Source organism: Cyphomyrmex costatus, unplaced genomic scaffold (genome assembly GCF_001594065.2).
Source record: "Cyphomyrmex costatus isolate MS0001 unplaced genomic scaffold, Ccosl1.0 scaffold497, whole genome shotgun sequence".
NCBI classification, from domain to species: Eukaryota; Metazoa; Arthropoda; class Insecta; order Hymenoptera; family Formicidae; genus Cyphomyrmex; species Cyphomyrmex costatus.
In genome coordinates, this window is record NW_017279244.1 from 518,124 (window position 1) to 541,456 (window position 23,333).

The window sequence follows — 23,333 nt, forward strand, 5'->3', positions numbered from 1 at the left end:
TGGCTGACTGTAGGACACATAGATCAAAGGTACCGACACGGAGTGAAACTACTGTACTTACTTATACTGGCTGTTTTCCAGCTAGGACACAGAAACGTTACACTGTGCTCCACTGTGTAAAGACTTGTTGGAACGATAGAGCTCTAATTGGTAACACTGGCATACTCTACACGTTCGTACTTAGCTTTTTACAGTGTCGAGCAGTGTAACACTGTGTCACAGTTGGAACACTTTGTGTAAGACACAGTGTTACACTGTGTCATCTGTGTACGTTGTTGGAAAACACCCACTGTGACGTAAGGCCATAAGACGAATCAGTAAGGAAATCGTAACATTGGATTTGCTACTGGCCTTACGGTCTCTACTGTGATTGGCCAATTCGCTTACTGATTACGTTTACGGCCTTACGTTTTTCTATGCACCATGGGCTTTTACCTTCAAATAATTGCGACAACATCATAGGCTTGTTCTTTTTGCCTGCACTGTCTGCACCAGTTCAGACAGTGCAATAAGTTGACTATTGAAGTGAAACAAACGTATATCTGTTTCACTTCAACTTATTGCACTGTGGGCACAGTGCAGAGAAAAAGAACAGGTCTCTGGATACCCATATTACATATATGTGGATACCGCACTTCTTGTTCAAAATGCGCAAAAACACATCTGGGTTTCTTCCAGTTTCTTCTACCATACTTTGGAGTAGTGCTTCGAAAGTTCGGACTCTGACAGTTTGGACTGTCCGAGTCGGACATTCCAGTAGCATATTCATGAACGAACACGAACACACTATCAAATGGCGAGTATAGTTAAACCACGGAGTTAAACGCGCGCAATTGCCAAGTGGATACAAGCATCCTTGAATCCGAAGGACGAAGTATATTGGCACGCATTATCGAAGAAGGACAAGGAAGAAGAGTGAAGTAGTAGGAGAGAGCAGAAAGAAACACCAGTAGACTCGAGGTGCGTTCTGTTATGTACTGTAAGTACTTACTATACTGGGAACTGGGGTGCATTCCTTGTCCTGAACGATAATTTTTCGTCGGAACTTTGACGAAAAACGTCTCACATGCGCAGAACAATATTGTATATTAAAGCGCGACAGTCAAATATATGTAAAATTACATTGTAGGTTATATTTTAGTTCTATCAGTTTTGTATTTGTATATAAAAATAAAGAATATATTGTGTTACAAGTTTTATATCTGAGTTTAGTATTATATATACATATACTTTTTTTTAATGTCATATATGTGCACAAATATCCAAGAATTGTTCTATTTGATGAGACAACTTCAGTGTGTAATATTACACTTTGAACAGATACTCCAGCATATGAGAAATGCACTCTGGAAAATCTATAGCTAACATAGCATATATACAGATTTTAATATTTACAGTGAATAACAGAATATAATCATGGAGAATAGTCTGGAACCATTGTACTCGCAGCGTATTTGTCGATTCTGTTTATCGGATTCGAGACCACTGAACTCCATCTACGAGCGCACTGATAATAAATCAGTCCATGTGCCACTCACATTACAGATCATGTCCTGCGTTGCTATCGAGGTGAGATTTGAGAGGTGAGTGGCCCTGCTGCCAACAATACCAAAGACAGACCGGTATTCATAATCAACTTTTATAAGATTGTTATAATTATTCTTATGAGAATGTCAAATATATTTGAGACAGTTTCAGGTATAGTCTTAAGATAAGTCAATCAGAGACTAGTATTCATAGTTGAATCTTATATTTAAGACTGTCTTAAGTCTTAAATATGTTAGCTATGCAGCATACATGTTCAAAAGATAATAAAATGTGTCTTATAGATGTTCTTAAGGATATCTTTATGACATCGTATCTGAAAAACATCTTGTTTTTAGATTATCTTATGTCTATATTTTGAACATATTGTTCTCTAGGCATAAACTATAGATATCATATACTCAGAACAATTTTAATAGCTTAAGACATTACTTGAAATAAGAACTAATTATGAATACTAGTTAAAGAGCTATATTAATATCTTATGACATTACTTAAGACAGTCTTAAAATGAGAACAATGAATACCGTCAGAGCATAGACTGTGCATTTACACTTAATCTATAAAAATGAGTATAATATTAGAGAACGCTCTCTTTCATTTTTGTTGACTGCATTAGATTATTATTCAGATATGGATAGTGCAATTTGTGCTCTATGTCTTTGAATTATACCTTCAACAGACGATGATATTGACTGCTGGAGGTGCCTTACTAAAATCTCTTCGCCAATAAAGACTAGTACAAATTTACACAATGCTGTATAACACATAAGTCATAAAAGAAACAACTAATCCTTCATACTTTAATTGATTTTCTTATATCTTGATTGCGTTCGGGGAGACGCTATTCACGTTATAAATACAAACGCTATCAACATTGTTCGTTAATCCAATAGCGCAATAATGTCAGCAAATTTTTTGAACGATCCTAGCATAGCGTTGGTAGCGTCTTCCCAACACACATTTTGACATAATAAAAGTTTCAGCAAAAAACTAATGAAAAATGTCACAGTAAATTATTTCATCTTTTTGTTAAATAATGGTAAACAATCGTATCCCTTGCTAAAAAACATTTTTTGTCTATGGAAAAATGTTCGTAAAGCACGCATTAGATGTTACAGATTCACAGGAAATGAATGCAAAAAGTAGTTAGCATTTCGAAATTAAATTATAACAAAAGCCATACAGAGTTGGTTACATTAATATATTTAAGTAAATAAGAAATTATTGTAAGACGAGAATCTGATATAGAATTAAATGAAACTCTGGAAATTCTTATTTGTGTTGCACAATAGAATTAGAATAAAAACCGAGTAAAATCACAATTAAAAATCAAATGATCATAATCTACTACTTTTATTACATAAGAGGAACGTGATTTGTGTTTTATAGGCAGTATTCGGTGAGAGACGCAGTTTATAATTTTAATTTATTTTTGCATCTTGAAACTCTAGTTCCTCATAATTAGCCATTAAACTGATTCTATAATGAATCTGTAGTCGGAAGTCTTAATCTTAATCGATGAAGTTGGTCAATCAGCGTTAGTCGTAAGTTGCCTATTGGTCAACTTTACCGATAAGACTTAGGACTACTGACTCATTGTTATTGTATACTGAATCAGCATTATAAATACAATGCCGAATAATATACAGCCTAAATATATGCAGAGAGAGAATCCTCTATATTAATCTAACTTCGAATCCTCGACGAATGTTAAATGCTACCAACGCTACGTTAGAAGTCGTTCACAGAGCTTACAAACGCTAATGCTACCAATACACTACCTTAGAAAGAATAGCGTTGACTATTGCGTCGTTATGACGTCATAATCGTGTTTGTTAGCGCTGTCTGCAGTTCTGCGAACAGCTTGGTAGCACTAAATACCGCGAATAGCATCTTCCCGAACGCATTCTTTATATCTTATGAATTATGGAGCGTTATGCAAATATCTATACTGCCGCTTTAAATCTTCTATAAGAAACTATTATCTAAGTTTAAGTCTCAAGTCATAAGAAATTAATCAAAATTATAGAAAATTATTATATTTATTATAGAAAACCTCTAACGATCGTACGTTAATATAAGCAGCAATACTGTTGGCCGATCCGACGTGACATCGCGATTCCTCCAACAGGAGATGATTAATTTGCATTGCTCGCTTAATTTTTTTCTCTTTGCAGTTTTCACCTTAAGATGAGATTTAGAAATTTTAAACGTGCGAGTGGTTTATTTTAATAAATAAACGGTTTAAACAAGAGAAAATTTATTTTATTCTTTCTTATTGAGACATTGGAGATGTCTAAGTAGAATGGAATTTCCTGTAATATTAAAATAAATAATAAAATTGAATTTTGAAAAATTACACAAATCTGAAAGATAGCTACCTGAAATAAAGGACTGTTTTTTATAGTAGAATGGAATGTAATTATAAATTTTCTTAGTATTTCCGTATATATATTTTTCAAGAATAAACGCGCAGTATGAAGAGACTTTTTCCCAGCTCCTCGATTAGTAAGCACGTTCCTAATGACTCGTTTTGTTTTTTGATAGGTCTATGCCGAAGACGAGATGCCACAGGTGATCTGTAATATGTGCCGCTGGAATCTGGACCGTTCGTATAAATTCAAGTTGCAATGCAAGAAGGCTGACGAGGCATTAAGAGATTATCTTCTATCTGGAAAATTGCCGAAACCCTTCCCGCCCATCCCCATTGATCCTCCAACGGAGAACGGCAACAAAAGACTCGCCGAATCTATATCGCAGAACGAGGCTTCGAAAAAGCGACGCATTTCTAATGACGAGACATGTGAAACTAGAAAACAGAAGAGAGAGAGGGAAAATGAACCACAAAATGCGAGTAACATTGAAGAAGAAAGGAAACAAAAGCCGGCAGAGATACTCAGAGTACATTCATGCAATCAATGCGAACGTACGTTCGCATTACGTCAGGCTCTGCTGTTGCATGTTCAGCGCGTTCATCGCGCTCGCAATTACAAGTGTAACGAGTGCGGAAAAAACTTTTTCAACAAACACGATTTGCACAAGCACTCGAGTATACATTCGAAGGTGAAGCCGTATTCATGTTCAGTCTGTCAGAAGCAGTTCTCGCGACTGACTTCGCTGCAACGTCACCAGAAGTTACATAAAGATGAGACGCATTACGCCTGTCCCCATTGCGACGACAAATTTTTCACTACAGAAGAACTCGAAAAGCACAAGGATTCAGCACACAAGAAAGAGAAGCGATTCGAGTGCAATATTTGCAACAAGCGTTTCCTATACAAACAGGGTTTACAACGGCACGAAACGTTGCATAGTAATGAGGATAAAAAGTTTATGTGTGATTACTGTAAAGAGACTTTCCATACTTGTACAAAACTGGCCCGGCATCTGTCTACCCATGCTGGTCCTCGACCATATATGTGCAAATTGTGTCCTCGTACGTTCCTGTTATCGCATCATTTGACTAGACACATGCGTATGTCCCATTCGAAGGATAAGCGGCGTGTACACAAGAAATGCAGTAAGAAGAATTCAGAGATGCTTAAGTTAATGCGCATAAAGCATGCACGCCTGGGTCTCAACTGCGATGTTTGTCAAGAATTTTGTCGTAATCGCACCGATTACGTCATCCATATCAAGCAACATATCGAAGCGGGTGAGAAAATAGACTCGAACAAGTTACAGCCTAATACCAAGAAAAATCTGGAACTAAAGTCTAACGTGAAGGAAAAAAAAGAAAAAGATCAACATGACGGAGACGGTGATCACGAGCTACCAGCGTGCGTTGTAAAGAAGTTACCAAAGTCGCCAATGCCTTCAGAAAGTGAAAACAAAGAAAAACAGAATAGAGAAGACAAGACAGAAAAATCCGAGAAACAAGAAAAGAAAGAACCCAAGGTGGTGTACATATGCGGCAAAGATGGCAATATGGTCAAGATCACGACACTAATTCCCATTCAGCAAAGCGATATTCAAAAGCAGATAGTCACGAAACAAACTACTTCAATCGATTCTTCTTCTCAAAGCAGCTCGAAAAGTCTCACGTCATCGCAAATCAAGGAGACTCCCAAAAGCGATCACGTGTATGACATCAAGACACAAGCGCAAAAAATCGTCACCTCAGTATTCAAAGAACAGAATACTCCGCTAAAACATCAGCACAACGATCAAGATCAGAAACTACTAACACCTGTGACAAGAATTCAGAGCTCTTATCAAGAAGAAGAAAATCACGAGAACGACGATAAGGCAGAAACCCTAGCATCCACTCCAAATACCATCAAGGTTAAAACGATTAAAAGAATTGTGATGAGGAAATCAGAAGGAGGTAGTAGCGAAGGAACATCAGCTAGTACATCTGGTATTAAGGATGAAGACTCTTCTTTGAACGATAGTCCCGACTCGCGTAAGATTAAGCGAGTGATTGTTAGTAGAATTATCCGACGGAATGACAATATTCATGAAGTTATCATGAATCCTGATGGAACTTGCATGATAGATTCTGCAAAACTGACAAATCTATCGACTGGCAATATAGTAAAGCGAGTAGTAACGAAGGTACCACTCGATAACAATCAGAATTTGGTACAAGCGATATTGCAATCTGCGAAACAATGTCAAGAAACAGAAGGTATTACAAATGGGAAGTCCGAGATGAAGACTTCGATGTCATCCAGTGATGATATGCCAAAGAGCTCGGACACCTCGGAAGAGAAGCAATTGATCGTCCGGGATCAGGATCAGAAAACCCAAGGAGAAGTTGAAGCAGTTGGAGAAGCGGTATAATAATCAAGACTTAAGATTGAGGGTTGCAAGCGAAGAAAATGTAGCAGAACTACGAGGCGATTGATAAGATATTACCAGAGTAACATGATAAGTTTGAAAATGAGCAGCAGCTACCGCTGAAGAAAGTATTTGTGAAACGGAAACAGAATATACAGGGTGTCCCGTGAGATTTCTCCAATCTTGCACAAGAAGGTAGATAAGATCAAAATAAATACATAAGTCCTATACTGTTTAACGATTCTCACATTATTAATACAGATATTAATTTTTGAAACTAATGAGAGCGCGTTTTGAGAAACGCTCCGACCGCACGAGGTTATAGCCCAGCCCACTTTTTCAAACATGGGCTGCGTTGGCAGTGCGATTAGAAAGGCAAGAGAGGGGAAGTGCGTTGTTGCTCGGCGCCTGGCATCGTCACTTTATTTACCTTTCTGTGCGAGATTGGAGAAGTCTCGCAGAACACTCTGTATATACGATGAGAAGCAGGAGTACATCGATGATACATAAACGATAAAAGAGTAACTTGACTCAAGCGGGAAAGGAAGAGACGGATTAAGTTGCAGTGAAAAAAGAAGGAGAGATGTTGGAAAATATTCAGAAAAGGTACGAAGTACGACAATAAGCTGCAGTAATATTACATCAACTGGTACATTTATTCCAATTTATTCTGAAAAAAGACAATCTGAAATAACAAGATATTCGAACAAATGTTACATGATCATAAAGCCTAGCGATACATCAAAGGTGCAGAAGGTGAGTTTAGATTGTGCAGCGTTTTCGAGATTACCGACAACATAGTAAAAATACGAATATAGATTATACCGAACATTTGATACTAAATAAGTACTAAATTCATACCAAATCAAATAAAAAATCCCAACATGTAAATGCTTGGTTCATTAAACAAGCCAACCATTTATTATATAACTAATGATAGCCAGGTCAGCGTGAAGGACAAACTGACAGATTGAAGGTTTATTTCTTTTTTGCTCGGTTGAGGTACTGTACCAAGTAAAAATTATTCTCCCGAATTCGTTGTATGATTGGTGATTAACTTTAGTTATAACGAATAGTATTAAAATTAATCGCTATTCAGTTTGGTTGACATCAAATTTTGTTTTTTTTTTTTTTTGGTATAATTTTAGTTTTTATAATTGACTTTAATTTTCTTTAATTATTTTGAGCTGCTACCTCTGTGATTATGACATAGCTCATTGATATTAAAGATATCAAATTATTTTCTGAAGTTCTAATGGGTGCCTTCCAACAAGCGACACAGATGACACAGTGTATCAGTACATCTTTGTTGTTCGCCAATGTTAAACAAGGATGACATGATCACTGTATTATACTATGTTGAAAAACAATGCTTGTTGGAAAGCACACAAGTTTCTCATATTCTAATGTAATTTGACTTTGACAAATCCATCTGTATACGATCAGTATACGAGAGAGAAATAATAATGCTAATATTTATTCGTTCAAGAATCTTGACGAGAATCTCGGTGAGTTAAACTGATAGCAACAAATATGTACACATTCTATTATAATGTTTATACAGATATTAAAAATCGATCGTATGAGGACACTATTATGGAAGAATATCATTGTATTTTTTTTTCATTTGAGCATTTTTTATAATTAAGTCGCTTCAATGATATCAGAACTTGCGCAAGTCTCATTAAGTCACGTCAAAATTTTTCCCGCGTGTCTTTTATTTACTTTTTGTCCTAAAATAATAGATTTGACAAAGATAAAAATAATTTGATTGAATTATTTATCGTGCGAATGTGACAAATGTTATATTATTTTAATTATAACGCATTGGAATACCTATTATGTATATTTCAAAAAGCTTTCATTTTATTTTACATCTTTTGTAGCTATATATTTAATTATTTTTGTTATTTTTCCATGAATATAATCCGAAAAGTTGCAACATTATGAATGAATATCTTGAAACACTTGCAATGCGTGGATACTTGTAAATATGATATATGGTCAGCCATCGAATGATTTTATTGGTTTCGACTAGTGAACTGTATCACAACTGTGAGAAATATGTACATATTGTTTTTCTTTCATTTGCGCACATTTGCTTGCATTAATTAAACGTAGTAAAGAAAAGTCATTCCCTGATAACGCAATTATTGAATTCATCTTTTTAGCATTAAAGACGTAACCAGTTGCACCAGTTGGGGTTATCACATTTTTGCAGAATTTTTTTCCTTCGAGCAATTAAATTTAAATTTATTTTAAAAATATACGGACATGTGATATATATATATATTTATATATAAGAAAGAGAAAGCTACACGGGGCATCTATTGTACATCTTTTTTTTTTACTTGGTTTCAAACATCATCGGTCTATTCTTATTCATTATGAAAGAGAGTTATAGTGTACAATTATAATTTGTTTTACTCTAACTTATTACACTAGTTAAGAATTCTTCGATAAAGAACAGACCTTTAGTTATGTTTTGGAACAAGGTGTATATCAATTACGCAAAAATCAATCAGCGCTAAAAAGATTTTTTTTCAATTTCCTATGCAGAAGTCGTTGTAATTGGCAATTACAACTGTGTGCAAGTGAATCACCTCCTTTTGTTGGCAACGTGCTCTTCGAACACAGCTTAAGGAGCCTACAGACCATAGTGGCGCAGCGGTGAAGCAGCGAGCGATAGCCAATGAGAGCCATGCTTTTGTGTAAAAGCATGGCTCTCATTGGCTATCGCTCGCCGCTTCACCGCTCTGGTCTGTAGGCTCCTTTATTAGTTAACTTTTAGCGTCAATTGATTGAAATTAACACGAATCATTAATTGAAATCTATAATTAAATTAATCTTTTTTAACTTTTATGTTTAAAATTTTATGCTTATATAAATGTTACAATTGTAATTTGCTTTTTCTCTTTTTTTTTTCTTTTAACTTTTATGTTTAAAATTTTATGCTTATATAAATGTTACAATTGTAATTTGCTTTTTCTCTTTTTTTTTTTCTTATTGGTGCACATTCTGGTTCTGTAAGTCAACATATTTCTAATAATATTGGGAACATAAAAGGTAATAAAGTATCTTGTAGAATTATTTCGTTAAATTATAATGAAATGATAGCACATAGGTTATCCGATATTTCATAAAATACTAACAATCATTTCATCTTTGTTTAACATTGGCAAATAACAAGGATGTAATGATTCACTGTTTCACTGTATCATCCATATCTCCTGTTGGAAAGCTCCCATAAAATTATATATATATATGAAATACAAAAATGCAGTAAGTATAAGAAAGGTACCGTTGTATTTATTATGCCTCTTCTTCATCCCATCTTCCAAACAACAAATATTCAAGTAAGTAGTTTAAAGGAAAAAAAAGAAAAATTAGAATTATTTAATATATATAATTATTTAATAATTATACATACATAAATATAATAATTACTATAAAATCTTATTCATGGCAAGAAGATAATAAAAAAAACAATCACAAAGCTCACATGAATAAATCCAAAAGAAACGATAAAATGATAAAAGATAATAATAATCAGAAAAATTTGTAAAAATAAGAGGAAACTTAGATATTTCATTAAATAAATTTAAGTTTATAATTTATTTTCATTAGTTAGAAAATTTGATATTTTATATATTTATTATGTAGTGAAAATCAATTATAAGATTCTTTCGTACATATATTGTAATTGGTCAATTTCTTACGATTTATATAAAGACAATGCTGGAGTGACCAAAATTATTGACATTACAGTCGTATACAAATCTTTGAATTGATCGAATCGAATCGAAAATCCTCTTATAAGATTAAAATATTATATATATATATATATATACAGGGTTGGCAACGTTACCTCATAAAAATAACCCATTATCGTTCTTTTTTCTAAAAAAAAATAGGAAGCTTTTGCAATACCGTATCTGGGATAAACGGTATTGCAAAAACTCCCTAATAACTCGTTCCCGTTATTCGTTATTAGGTAGTTTTTGCAATATCGTTTATCTCAGGTACGGTGAACGCTAAAGTCACGTTATCTTTTTCTTCACATCTAATTAAGAAAAGGATAACGTGACTTTAGCGTTCACCGTACCTATATATATATATATTTATATGAGATATAGTGGACTTTATACTAAAATCGATAAAAAATTAGATTAGAAATTTACTTAATTTTTCTCAATTTTTTAGTAAAAAGTCCATTGCACCACCTTCTACATATAATCTTGCGTTTACTTTAATCTTATAAAAAGATTTTCGAGAGATTCCATTCGGTCAATTCGGAAATTTTTACTGAAAATTATGCAGCTATATAAATTTGTGTGGATATATCCTAATTCTTGGATACACGGTGAACAAATGGCTGCATTTCACTTAACGTTCGCAACGCTTACAAGCATCGTTTTTCCTTATTTGATATTTGATAAACAATAAGCATGAAACGATTCCAAGAGCGTTGTAAACGTTAATGCCCATTTCCACCAATGCAGATTAATTTTAATCTTAGTTCAATTTGCTCTTCATCTTTTTCTCATTCTAAAAATTAGAAAAAGATTAACGGTAAGTTAAACCGAGATTAAAGTTAATCTGCATTGGTGGAAATGGGCATAAATGGAACACAGCCAAAGATCGACGAGTGATATCCAATGAAAATTCTTTACATCATCATACGTGCGAAAGCGGAGCTTTCATTGGATATCACTAGTTGATTGATGTGTTTGCTTAGACGTTCACACGTTTGTATTATTTGTTCTTATTTAATATTCGATTACTACATTATTGAATTATATCTATACTAAAATTAACACTCAACAGCCCAGTGCGAGCTAAGAGAAAGCATAAAACTTGAAGACAGGTGCCCTTCTAGTACAGTCAAATTCGAAAACTTTTTATTACGCGCACGTAGAAATACGCTGTGTCATCTTCAGTGCAGAAACGAAATTTTTAAGCCTGCTTGTATTTTTAATAATGCGCGCATGCATACAAATGTATTGGCTTTTGTATGTATGTTACACTCACGGGCTGCTATTCAACAGTCTGTTTTTATTTTAAACCGTACATCTTAAGCCCAAGACAATGGTTGCGTTCAGCAGAGAAAGTCGCTACATGAGCGCTTTACGCTATGCTCCGTAGCGCTGGGAGCGTACTTTCATTGGGCGCATTCAGCAGAAAAGAGCGCTACGAGAGCGCTCGCTGTTATTGGTGTATTCTTCTAGATCATCCAATCAGAATTTTAAATCTGGAAGAATATACCAATAACAGCGAGCGCTCTCGTAGCGCTCTTTTCTGCTGAATGCGCCCATTATGATGGGTAAAATCAGGGGTTACAAACTCCCATTATTCTCGATGTACCTAATTTATGTTACATACAACAGTTTTGAAGTGGACCGATCGCGCACTAATTTTGCCAATGAAAAACTCTATAAATCGTTCTGGGTCTTTCTCACAATAAAAATTATATTTTCAGTTTCGCCGTTAGCTATACTTCAAGTTAATTTGGATAATTAAGTTAATCGAAGTTGGTTAGACTGGCTCCTAGTGAGCCAATAAAGTCTTTGTTCGCGTTGCTTGAAATCTCCAAAGATGTTTGCACTTAAAAAGAGATAAATATATATGGACGTTTGGAAGGAAAGAAAGTGAGGACGCCGAGTGCAAAAAGTACAAGCGTAGAGACCTCTCCATTACGCATAAGTTTGCGTTCCCACCTTTATTCCACAGGGATAGTAACTGGCCGCTGTGACCAATCTTTCCTCTTTCATGGTCGGAGGTCTTCGTGAGCACTTTGCTCGAAAGTGTGGTGGTCGAGTGAGGTGTTGGGTACCTTCATCACTCTTTTGGCAAACCGATACGGAAAAAGACGTCGTACCGATAGTCCTTTCCACAGCCCAGTAATTTGTACCTAAGCAGGTAAGTGGACGGACAATAGAGGTGACCGGGGCTCAAAATTTTCCGCGTCAATCCCATGGCACACGGAGCACACCGTTGCGCCGCCGCTGGAGTAAGAGCAGCACAAACGGCTCTTTTAACGGAAACCTATTCGCAAAGCCGTGCATGCGGTCACCCTACTACGGCACGTGCTTTTTATGCAATTGCCTTCGTTCACACGTCGCATCGTGCGATCTAATCCGGGCGGCGGACATGGATTATCATTTTTCCGTTGGAATATCGCTGAACGAATCGCTTTCGCCGAGGGGGGGCTTCCGCGGCGGGGTAATTTCGGGGCAGAATGCGCGGCGGCGATGGCAGCGCGTCTCCGTCGTCGTTATCGGTCGACGACGACGGAAGCGGGTGGGATACGCGGTCGCCGCCGTCGCCATCGGGGCGATCTTTCCTCCGTGCGCGGCGCAAAAAAAAAGCTCCGCGCGCGCGGCGTCGCTCTTCGGATGCCATCTTCGCGCCGCGCTGCGCCGTGCCGCGCGGCGTACGCGCGTATAACGCGTACGTACGTGTAGAGAGAGAGAGAGTGAGAGAGAGAGAGAGAGAGAGTACATACGCCGTACGTCCGCGCTCGCACGCACACACGCCGGCGTTGCCAAGTGGGGGTGAGTACGGAGAGAGACAGAGCGCGCGCGAGCCGACCGAGCCAGCCACGTTGTACGGCGCGTCGCGAGCCCGGAGGAGGTGCTGGAGGTGGTGTAATCCGTAGTTGTCGAGCGACGGAAGCACGGTAAAGAGCTACAGCCAGCGATCCCGCAGTAATTATTCCCCCTTTGTCGCGACGGCGGGACGCGGACGTCGCGCGCGCGAAAACATCCGACGGACGCCAGCGTCGCTGACCTCGTGCACGCGCTCTCTCGGCCGCACGCCCGCCCGCCATTGCCCGACGACCGCGCGCCGCGGATTCGCGTAGCACGTGCAACGCGTCCGTCGCGATTTTTTCCGCCAATTCCGCCTCCGAGACTCGACCCAGACTCTCGACGCGAGCCGGCAGAGACTCGGGGGGGCGGGAAAGATGCCATCTTATTAAACGCGCCACGCTCGGCGGGGCCACCGGCTGCCGCTTCGATCGCTTTTGATCCGGCCGGCGGCGCCATGCGGCGCGACGGTGCAGCACGGCGCGTGGGGTCATCCGTCGTCCTCCTGGACGATCCGGTCCGCTGCGGCCGACCCGCTTCCTGCCTGCGCGAGCTTGTGCGTCTGCCCGCGCCGACCCCGCGCCTCGTCTAATCGCCCCGACGGATAAAGTGCATATTCACTCGGAGTGCCGCCTCTGCCCCCGTTCGCCCCGCGGCGCGCGCCGCGCGGCGTCAGGAGACATCTGTGTGCGTCGTGCGCGACGCGAGCGAGCGTGCCGCGCACGAGACGCACGATCGGACATGGCAGGTCCAGCCACCGTTGTGGGGGCTATAGCGAACGATCGTTTCCGTAGGATACGCGGGATCCTTTGTTTCTCCGAAAACGACGACTGAATAATTGCACTTTCTTCGTCGGGCGATGTTCTCGAAGCACGTTGACTAGATCTTTCCCCCCCCCCCCCCCCCCCCATTTGTGGAGCAACTCGAACGTGTTATTCCTCGCGATTATTTCTGAGGTTGTAATGTAATTGTATCGAACATGTAATATGTAACATATGTCGCGACGTAAAAAAATGGATACGTAATATGAGGAATCAATATTATATGCTCATGTATATCGCATAAGTTTGCAGCAACGTTGCTGCAATATTGCTGGAACATTGCAATGATGATGCAATATTATTGGAACGTTGCAATGTTGCTGCAATATCATTGGAATGTTGCAATGTGGTTGCAATATTGCTAGAATATTGTAACGATGGTGCTACATTGTTGAAGCATCGCAATGTTGCTGCAGTATTGTTAGAATTATCTCAATGTAGTGACATTTGTGTATGTGTGCGTGTGCATATTGATCTATATGTATACAATTTCAGGTCTTAAAAAAAAAATGAGTTCGAGCGCGTGTTATAAATGTAACCGTATGGGGCACTTTGCAAGAGAGTGCCCACAAGGTGGTGGCGGAGGTAGAGGAGATCGTGGACGAGACAGAGACGGTGGTTTTGGACGTGGCCGAGAGAAGTGCTTCAAATGCAACCAATTTGGACATTTTGCACGTGAATGTAAGGAGGATCAGGATCTTTGCTACCGCTGCAACGGTGTTGGTCATATTGCGAAAGACTGTCAGCAGGTTAGTACACCTGCGAAATTGGAATTGCATACGGAACACGCGAAGGTGCCATACATGTGGAACAGATTGGACAAGTATTGCTGTTGACAGGGACCGGAGTTGAGTTGTTACAATTGTAACAAGACTGGTCACATGGCGCGCAGCTGCCCAGAGGGTGGTAATGATTCCGGCCGTTTTGCACTGCAGAGCTGCTATAACTGCAACAAGACGGGCCACATCGCTCGTAACTGCACCGAGGCCGGTGGCAAGACTTGCTACATTTGCGGCAAGACTGGTCACATAAGCCGCGAATGCGATCAGGATGATAGGAAGTAGGAGATAACCGGAATCCGTGCCGCTCGCTTAATAATGATAAGCAGTTTACCGTCGCGCACGCCGTTCCCGGGGATTGGTAGATAGAGATGTGCGGACTTATATCGTGATGCATACAATTTGTATCAACGAGGACATTGTGGCCGCCGTCATCGTCATCGACACGTTCACGATTGTAACCACATTGTGGTTGCAATGAGTCGATTTCGTTGTCGTCGTCGCCATTGTCGTCGTCGTTGTCATAATCAGATTTCTATCTCTCCATGCTCCTAACTCCCAGAAGTCAGTCTGCTCCCCAGCCCTCCTCGCCCTTATTCCTAATCTCCTTCCCCTCTCTGCCCACCGTTGTTCTCTTCGCAAGGATTTTTTTTTCTTAAATGATGTCTTTTAAGTTTTTATTGCTGTTAAACACCAACACTTGTACACGTACCATTTGCTATTACGTGTGAATGAGAGCAGGGTTCATTCTATGAGTAACACGTCTAACATTTACATTTACACGTATATGATACGTACACACAAACACACACACAACACACACATCTCCATATGCCATGCATATACATACACAACCTATGTAATAATATTATAAACATTCTATTGAATTAGAGTAGAGACATGAATCCTCTGTCCCCTGACTTTCAAACTGTCTCGTATGCGCATTATTTTCTGATGCAAGATGTATGGATTCTCGGGAAGCACACACGTAGCCTCGCCGAGATTTGGCGCGTGTTTGGCGGTTTTGCGTGATGTGTTGATGTAACGCGCAAGACTACCTCCACGCGTATCCTCGACGGCTCTCGCATTTGTATAAATAAAACAAATTTTACGATACGATACCTCGATTGCAAACATGAAAATAATGAAAAATATACGGGTCGCCACCCGTTGACAGAGAAGAACGTCTTCGCCATTGAACACAGATTCACGAACGAGTCACAAGGCACGGGCTCACGTCGCACCACTTTTCGCATCCACGCATCTTGTATTCTCCGGTCCTCCCTCTCGAACTCTCTAGCCGACACTCATAAATCGACAAATGAAGGAACGAAAGAAAGAAGTAAAAGAAAAGGATTCGGAAGCGAACGCGAGAAAATAGGAAAGTATGCGAGAACACATGCCGGCACCCTGAATGCATAAAAATAAGATTTAGTAACGCTAATTTTTAATGTGTAAGGATGTAATGAGGATTTCACCGAGCTATTTTTATGGGTGCGGTCAAAGTCTTCTACAAAGCATTTAATTTATCTTAATCAGAAGAAAAAAATTTTACTAACTGACCAATAAAAATATGCTTCGAAGAATTCGTAGCATATTGATCAGTGTTATCGATTTTTTTTTTGTGACTTCACCAAATTTATAATTTGCAAATCGTTGAATTCTCATGGAAATCTAAAACCGCAAAAATCCTATGCCAACCCTGATGTTGATCGTACCCTGTATTTTGTGTTCTTTTCTGTTTTTTTGTTTTTTTTTTTTTTTTTTCTTATACTGGTCTTATCTAGTATGTATAGGTACGGACAAAAGCGAAGTATAATTGTAGGATTGTCACAGTGTTTACAGGTTTATATGCAACTAAACTCATACCCTCCGACTTTGACAAAGAGTGCGTTCCATTTGATGCTCGCAACGTTCGTGGAACGTCACCTTGGCAGTTGATCGCATGTTGTACAAGAACTTAATGATCGTGAGCGTTATGAGAGTCAAATGGAACGCACTCGAAGTAGGGCGAAAGAAAGAGAGAAAACGTGTGCGCTTTCTACAGTTTTCTGAACATAAAAAGAAGATACGTTGTAATTAATACCAAGATACGTCCGAAATGATTGCTACATCGATATGTATGTATATATACATATAAACACAGTGGTCTGTACAAGTTGACACATTTTGTACGTACAATCATAATTATTAACAAGGCATAGATTCATATTGTTCATACTATCGCTTGACTGTTGATGATAGGTGATAAAAGGAAATCCCACACACAGAAAAGGAAGTGTACCAACCTTACTATATCCTTACATGTTGCTGAAAATACTTCGTTACTAGGTATATGTATATATATATATCCGCATATGTGTATACATATATTTATGCATATGTGCAGGAGCTGTATTTTGTACTGTAAAAAGCTAGCTTATACTCTGGTCGTTGCTGGTGACTAATTCCGATAATGCGATCCTTTGTATTTTTGCGATCGTTTGTATTTCCACGATGAAAATTATATTTTTCATGTATAGAGTATATTCACGAAGTGATGACCGATACTAATTTTTTTCCTAACTCATAAGTTGTAGGGACAAAATTTTTGTAAATGATGCGATCAAAGAAAAGGAGAAAGTCGTACTCAAAGGAACAAAAAAAAAAAGCTATTACTCCCCGTCACATGCGCAGGGGACGACCACTTAGCGCTCACACGAGTACAAAGTGAGATTGTTTTCTTATAAACGAATATAAAAGGAAAGATATCGCACTCGTACCTAACATGGTGAAATTATATTAGCGAGAGCAGCGACTCGTCTGATCATGCGGTATTTCATGAAGTAAGATGCAAGCGAGTTATACTATAATTAGGATAAGAGATTAGAATCCCGACTACTCTTTTGAAATACCCGGACCACGTTTATGCTAAGTAGCTGCAGTGCAACTATATCAATTCGATCGTTTGAATGAGGGCTAGTCTTTGTTCAAGCCCAAAAGACGGATCGTCGCATAGACGTCGCTGACACGGCCCGCCGATGTGGATAATTCCAAGCGCGACGTCTACGCGACTCGTACGCTTCGCGGCTTCCGTGGTTCTACCAGCAGCGACAATTGTGTATTAACGTTCAGAAGCCAGGCGTGCCTGACTATCTCGGTGGAAGAAAAGGCCCGGGGCCGGTCGTCTCCTTTGACAATGGTGTACCCGGGGTGTTTCTTATAGTAACCCAGGTGTCCTGCAGAAATTTTATACACTTAACACACTGTGCGGGACTTAAAAAAAAAAAATGCCGGATCTCATTGCGTAGTTTCAGTGTGCTAGTGTTCACGTCAACGACGAGACTTGGAGAGGATCAAACAAATTGTACTTCGCTATATTGGATCTTCGTGGACCTCTGGCGCTATCAATGCACGGACACACAATGTCGGACCAAGTATTCTGGACGACGCGAAGTGTCTAGACGGACGTCTGAAGACATGCGGGAGTGTCCTCTGATTAGTCTTAACGGACTTTACTACAAATTGGATGGATTTGAGAGATCATTTACTTCTCGCTGATATCAGAATGAAGTGAAAGATGGGTCATTTCACAATTTGAAGTTGGATGTATACTACAATGTTTCTCAGACGTTATTTTTATGTCTGACTAGGAATTATTTAGTTACACATCACATGTAAGAGTAAATAGTCTTGATAGACACAGCCGATTCCCTCCGCGACACGGTCTCTGTGGTTCATTGATAGCACCAGAGGTTTAGACGAGCATACGAATAATTATTATAAAGAATAAAAAAATCGAGTGCGATTAGGGCACCTGCGCTTTTGTCTCTGCTACAAGACTTACGTATGAATATTGTAAAGAATACGACTGTTACAGTGTATGAATCTAATTCGACCGGCGGCGCACGCCGGGTCCACGGCTCGACTTATATATTAAACTAATCTATTAATACTTAAAAAATAAAGAAGAAACGAGAGAGAGTGAGAGAGAGAAAGAAAGAAGGAAGAAGACAAGGAGGATGAAGAGGAAGAAGAGAAAAAAGAATATGAAGTATTCGAAGTTATGTTTTTAAACAGAATTTTTGAAATAGAATGTGTACGGAGAGGCAAAGGAATGATCTCTTTTTCTGTGTTTGCTCCCTAAATGTGTTATGTTCCTTCCTCTTTTTAGAAGTTCCTCCTACTTGTTAAAAGATTAATTCTACTGCGACAACGAACTACAGCTTTTGTTACAGGCTCACTTTTGTATCAATGTACATAAACTCTGTTTAATTTTTTACTTATTCTTTATCTCAGAATCCCACACAGTACACTTTATCTAAAGGAACGTCTTGGGGAATCCTTAGAAAGTCCTTTAGAGATTCGCTGTGTGAGATTAGAACACAGAAAAATGTGATTAAACAAAAGGCCTAACAAGAAGGCATTTTAAAGAGACTAAACAGATTTCTGATTATCAGACATTCTAATAAAAACAAAAATGAAAAGTAAGTTAAACCGAGATTAAAATGAAATCTACATTGGTAGAAATGGACAATAGCAGAAAATCTCTTAAAGATTTTTTTATATTAGGTGATATGTGTAACCAGGAATGAAACTGATTGAAAGTTGCCCTTGTAAGCATTCTTTCCCTTTATAGAAGTCATTAGAAATTTATTTGGCATTCAAAAACGAAAAAGATGAAATTGCGAAATGAGTTAGCAAATAACGCTTTTCTTCCAGTTTCTCTTTCCAAACTCTTTCGTTCAATTAATACATGTTTTGTGATTTCAGGGATAACAAGGTGTATATTACATACGCACACATTGTTATCTGTCGCGAAGAGTTACATAATCATGCCAACGCACGCATGCTCCGGCCTGAATTCACGCGATCTGCAGCAATCTATGTGTCATCGTTAAATGGATTTGCCAGGGATTGAATAATTAATGAATTAACGTCGTCCAGCGTGTTTGTCTCGGAATTTCTAGAAGAAAAAGCTTGCGAAAAATTAACGCGTAACAAGAATTGCTCTGCGATTCTGGATTGTTAATCAGCAACAAATCTCAATGCTGCAAATTAAATTGTAAATTTTTATAATTTTCGAAAGTGTGAAATTCTATGGTAGTAGAAACATATAGGTATGAGATTTTTACTGGGTGCTGGACAGGTAAATCACTGTAACTTATATTTGTCAAAGCTGAACCTCACACTGATTTATCGCGTTAGTTTCTTGCATTTCTCTGCGATTCTGTCGTCATACGATGGTTACCACGTGTCATACATTCTCTAATTAAGCATTACATATTTTTATCTACGCGATAGTTATTATCGATTAACTTGGCCGCTTGGGAATGAGCGAGTTTGTAACTCACTCTTGTCAAAACTTAAGACTTGTAACACTAATTTACCATATTAGTTTCTTGCATTTCTCTGCAATTCTGTTGTTTGCAGTACATTGTTTAGTTAAACGCGTTACATATTTTTATCTACGCGGTTATCACTAATTGGCCACTTATGAATGTTTATGAATGAGTGAGCCAATTTACTCTTGTCAAAACTAGACTTTAACACTAATTTACTACGTTAGTTTCTTGCCATTTTTCGCGGTTCTCTTGTCTGCCGTACATTCTCTAACTACGCATTACATATTTTTATTTACGCGGTCGTTATCGTCTATTGACTTGGTCGCTTATGAATGAACCGATACAGGAAGGAAACGAGTGAATGGATAATCGAGCAAGCTCTATGGCACACCTAGAAAAAATATAAATAACCACGTGGTGTCGACCCGTGACTGACATCCATGTGTGTCCATGTCCTTCTCAAGTAGGCTGTGAAGAGTCTTTTATCATCTCTTATCGATGTGGGGAGGAGGAAACGAGGAGGTCGGATTGTCTCTACCGTTAGTATGGACATGGACGAGTGGAATGTCGAAACGAGTTAAAAACTAGAATCTCGGAATACGTGCATCCGGTTATCTGCGTGATCATATATAATATATATATATATATATGTAAATTTTTTTAGGTGCTTTTACAGAACAAGATTACATTTGCATACAATGCGATTGATCAATCGATGAATTAAAGATAAATATTCGCCTTATTTAAGGATGTTACCCAGTGAGAAATGATAATGGAATCGACGTCAATTTGATGATTACGATGTTGATTCCATTGTTATTTCTCACTAGGTTAGGACAGAAAGAAATCTGAAGAGCGGCCATGTCCGAGATTTAGCTGTTACCAGAGAGCTCTCTGCTGTTACTTTATTTTGAAGCGCCTCTATGTCCTCAAAACGAGGACATTGAACTATGTAGCCAATGTCCACGATCGTGTTGGTAATGTCCACGATTTTTTGTCTCGAATCTTTTCCCTACATAGAGAAGATTCGAACCAAAACTGTGGACATTACCGACACGATCGTGAACATTGACTACATAGTTCAATGTCCACGTTTTGTAGAGGCGCTTCAAAATAAAGGTAACTAGAGTTCCTCTAGTAAGAGTTAAGCCATCAGCGGCGTCGCTCGCGATTGGTCAGAAGTTTCGACGCCATGTTTTGGGACCCTACGATTATGTTAGTGAGTTAACCTGTACGTGCACAACCAACACATACATAAAATTGTGTATTTCTTTCAAACGCTTCAGCAGATTGAGCAGATTCCAAACGTCAAAGTAAATTGAAATTCTTACTCAGGTAAGTTTAACATAATTTAAACGTTATTGACAATCATTTCCCATGCGATAATTATGTAATTAAGTTACGAAAAAGAATTTCACGTTTAAATTACATTAAAATGAATTTTTCGTAACTCGAATGAAAAAGATAAAAATTGCAATTTATCAAAAAATAAGGTTTTGAATTTTTATAAATTTGACAACTTTCTATTTTTCACTTGAGTCACGAAAAAATTATTTTAATAAACTGACTCGTTTACTTGGTAAGATCTATGATCGAAGTTTTATGTTCCGAATTCTGTTTCCTTATCACAAAATTATCATTATTTTCTTTGATTTATTATTAAAAAATACAGAGAATTGAATGTAACTTGGAATTTCTATATGAATACTAATATATAGTACATAAACTTAGAATTAGAAAATCATTTCGCTTCAAATCTGGAAATGCTGAACCTTACGCATAAATAAAGAAGATTCACTAAATAAGATTTACTAAATGGTGATAATTTGAAATCTGAAATCGCTTTGCGATGAATGTTTCATTGCAACTACTATAAGATTTTTGTTCAAACTAATAATTATTTACATAAAAAATTTATCACATATGCTATACTGAAGGCTTCAAAACAAAAAGAAAGATTTCGAATATAAACTCATTCTATGCAATGAAGTTTTTATTTTGAAATCTGCAATGTTTATGTGATATACTAATAAATTGTAAGATACCTGTTAAAATTAATAGATATTTACGTCAAATTATTCATTACCTATTTCAAATTAAAGACCCACAAACATTCTCTACAGAGTTCATATACTTGAAATCTGATAGTGGTAATGTAAAATCAAATAAAGAACAAAGACGGTTTAATAACCTAAGCTAGATTTGAGATATAAACTCAATGTGTACGATGAAAGTTTTGTATTATGCTAATAGAATATCATCTAAGAGAAACAATAGCATCTGCACTAGTCAATTCCTATATGATAACTCTCATTCTGTTCACTTTCGAATTCATTCGTAATATGCAGTTTCAATCTTCGCGCGTCGGGTGGTCCCAGAAAATGGCGGCTTCCGGCTGATGGCTTAACTCTTACTAGAGGAACTCTAAAGGTAACTAGGGACCCTCAAGTAAGGGATCGGACAACAGCGTGAAAGATGCGGATTGGCTGCCGCCATTAGTGGGATACTTCCGTTGGTTAGGTTAGTATGCTTTCCTTTTAGGGCCAATTTCGCCAACGTCGGTTAAGCTAACCGACGGTTAATTCCAATGGAATTATCCAATCGCATTTGTCTTTGATCAGAATGAACCAATCACGGTTGACACTTTAATCGTCGGTTAGCTTAACCGATGTTGGTGAAATTGGCCCTTAGCCCGGTATTTCATGTGTCGGTCGACAAACTTTTCAAGCACGTTAATTGGCTATAGGACAGAGAGATCCGAGAATCTCTCTGTTTTACAGTCAATAAACAGGCTTGAAGCTTAAAGAGCCTTGTCGTACGACACATGAAATATCGGCCTTAGAGGACACACTCGACACAAACGTCATTCTATCCTTCTTGACAGTCAACGAATGATAAAGATAGAATGATGTTTGTGTCGAGTGTGTCTTTTAAAAGGAAAGCATATACTTAGTAAATGCTGATTTAGTTGCTCAGTACTGTTTGTTTAAGATGTAGATATATTATACGTATGTATGGTTCGATTATACAGTTTATATATTTTTTAAATCATTGAAAAATGCGATACTGTGAAGTTCCAAATTGCAAAAATTTAAGTAGAAATGGCTATATAATGCCTCATTTCCCGAAATCTCCCACAAGAAGAGAAAAATGGATAATCTATCATGCCTCTGGTCGTATCGGTTGGACACCTAAAAAGTATTCTGCCTTATGTAATGTAAATAGTAGAGGCCTAGAAAACAGAGATGCGACATTGCGTCGGTTGGGTTAGGTAACCACCGCCATTTTAATTCAATATAAGTGCTCTTGACCAATAAGCTGATAACAGTTGATGCAAAAGGTAGAAAGATTATAGATTAGGTTAGGTTAAGTCCGATATTAAATATTCACACAAATAAGAATACTTACACCATAATAATAGTTTTTTATTGCACTTCGACACTGTATTGTCTAAATTTTTCTCTCTCTTTCTATATATATATATATATATAT

At 38.1% G+C, this 23,333-nt stretch overlaps 2 protein-coding genes across 3 annotated transcripts; both read left to right on the forward strand.

Moving 5' to 3' along the window:
* Positions 1–583: 583 nt before the first annotated feature.
* Positions 584–7,284, forward strand: LOC108778207 (zinc finger and BTB domain-containing protein 24). Its single transcript, XM_018545324.1, has 3 exons — positions 584–979; positions 1,398–1,569; positions 4,096–7,284. The coding sequence occupies exons 2-3, from the start codon at positions 1,417–1,419 to the stop codon at positions 6,331–6,333; spliced, it is 2,391 nt and encodes a 796-aa protein (XP_018400826.1). The 5' UTR covers positions 584–979; positions 1,398–1,416; the 3' UTR covers positions 6,334–7,284.
* A 4,828-nt stretch (positions 7,285–12,112) lies between these two features.
* LOC108778219 (CCHC-type zinc finger nucleic acid binding protein) lies at positions 12,113–15,191 on the forward strand. Of its 2 annotated transcripts, none has more exons than XM_018545337.1 (3): positions 12,113–12,249; positions 14,234–14,487; positions 14,578–15,191. In XM_018545337.1, the coding sequence occupies exons 2-3, from the start codon at positions 14,248–14,250 to the stop codon at positions 14,800–14,802; spliced, it is 465 nt and encodes a 154-aa protein (XP_018400839.1). In that variant the 5' UTR covers positions 12,113–12,249; positions 14,234–14,247; the 3' UTR covers positions 14,803–15,191. The 2 variants fall into 2 exon arrangements, with proteins under 2 accessions (XP_018400839.1, XP_018400840.1); XM_018545338.1 differs by lacking the exon at positions 12,113–12,249 and adding an exon at positions 12,918–13,009.
* The last annotated feature ends 8,142 nt before the right edge of the window (positions 15,192–23,333 follow it).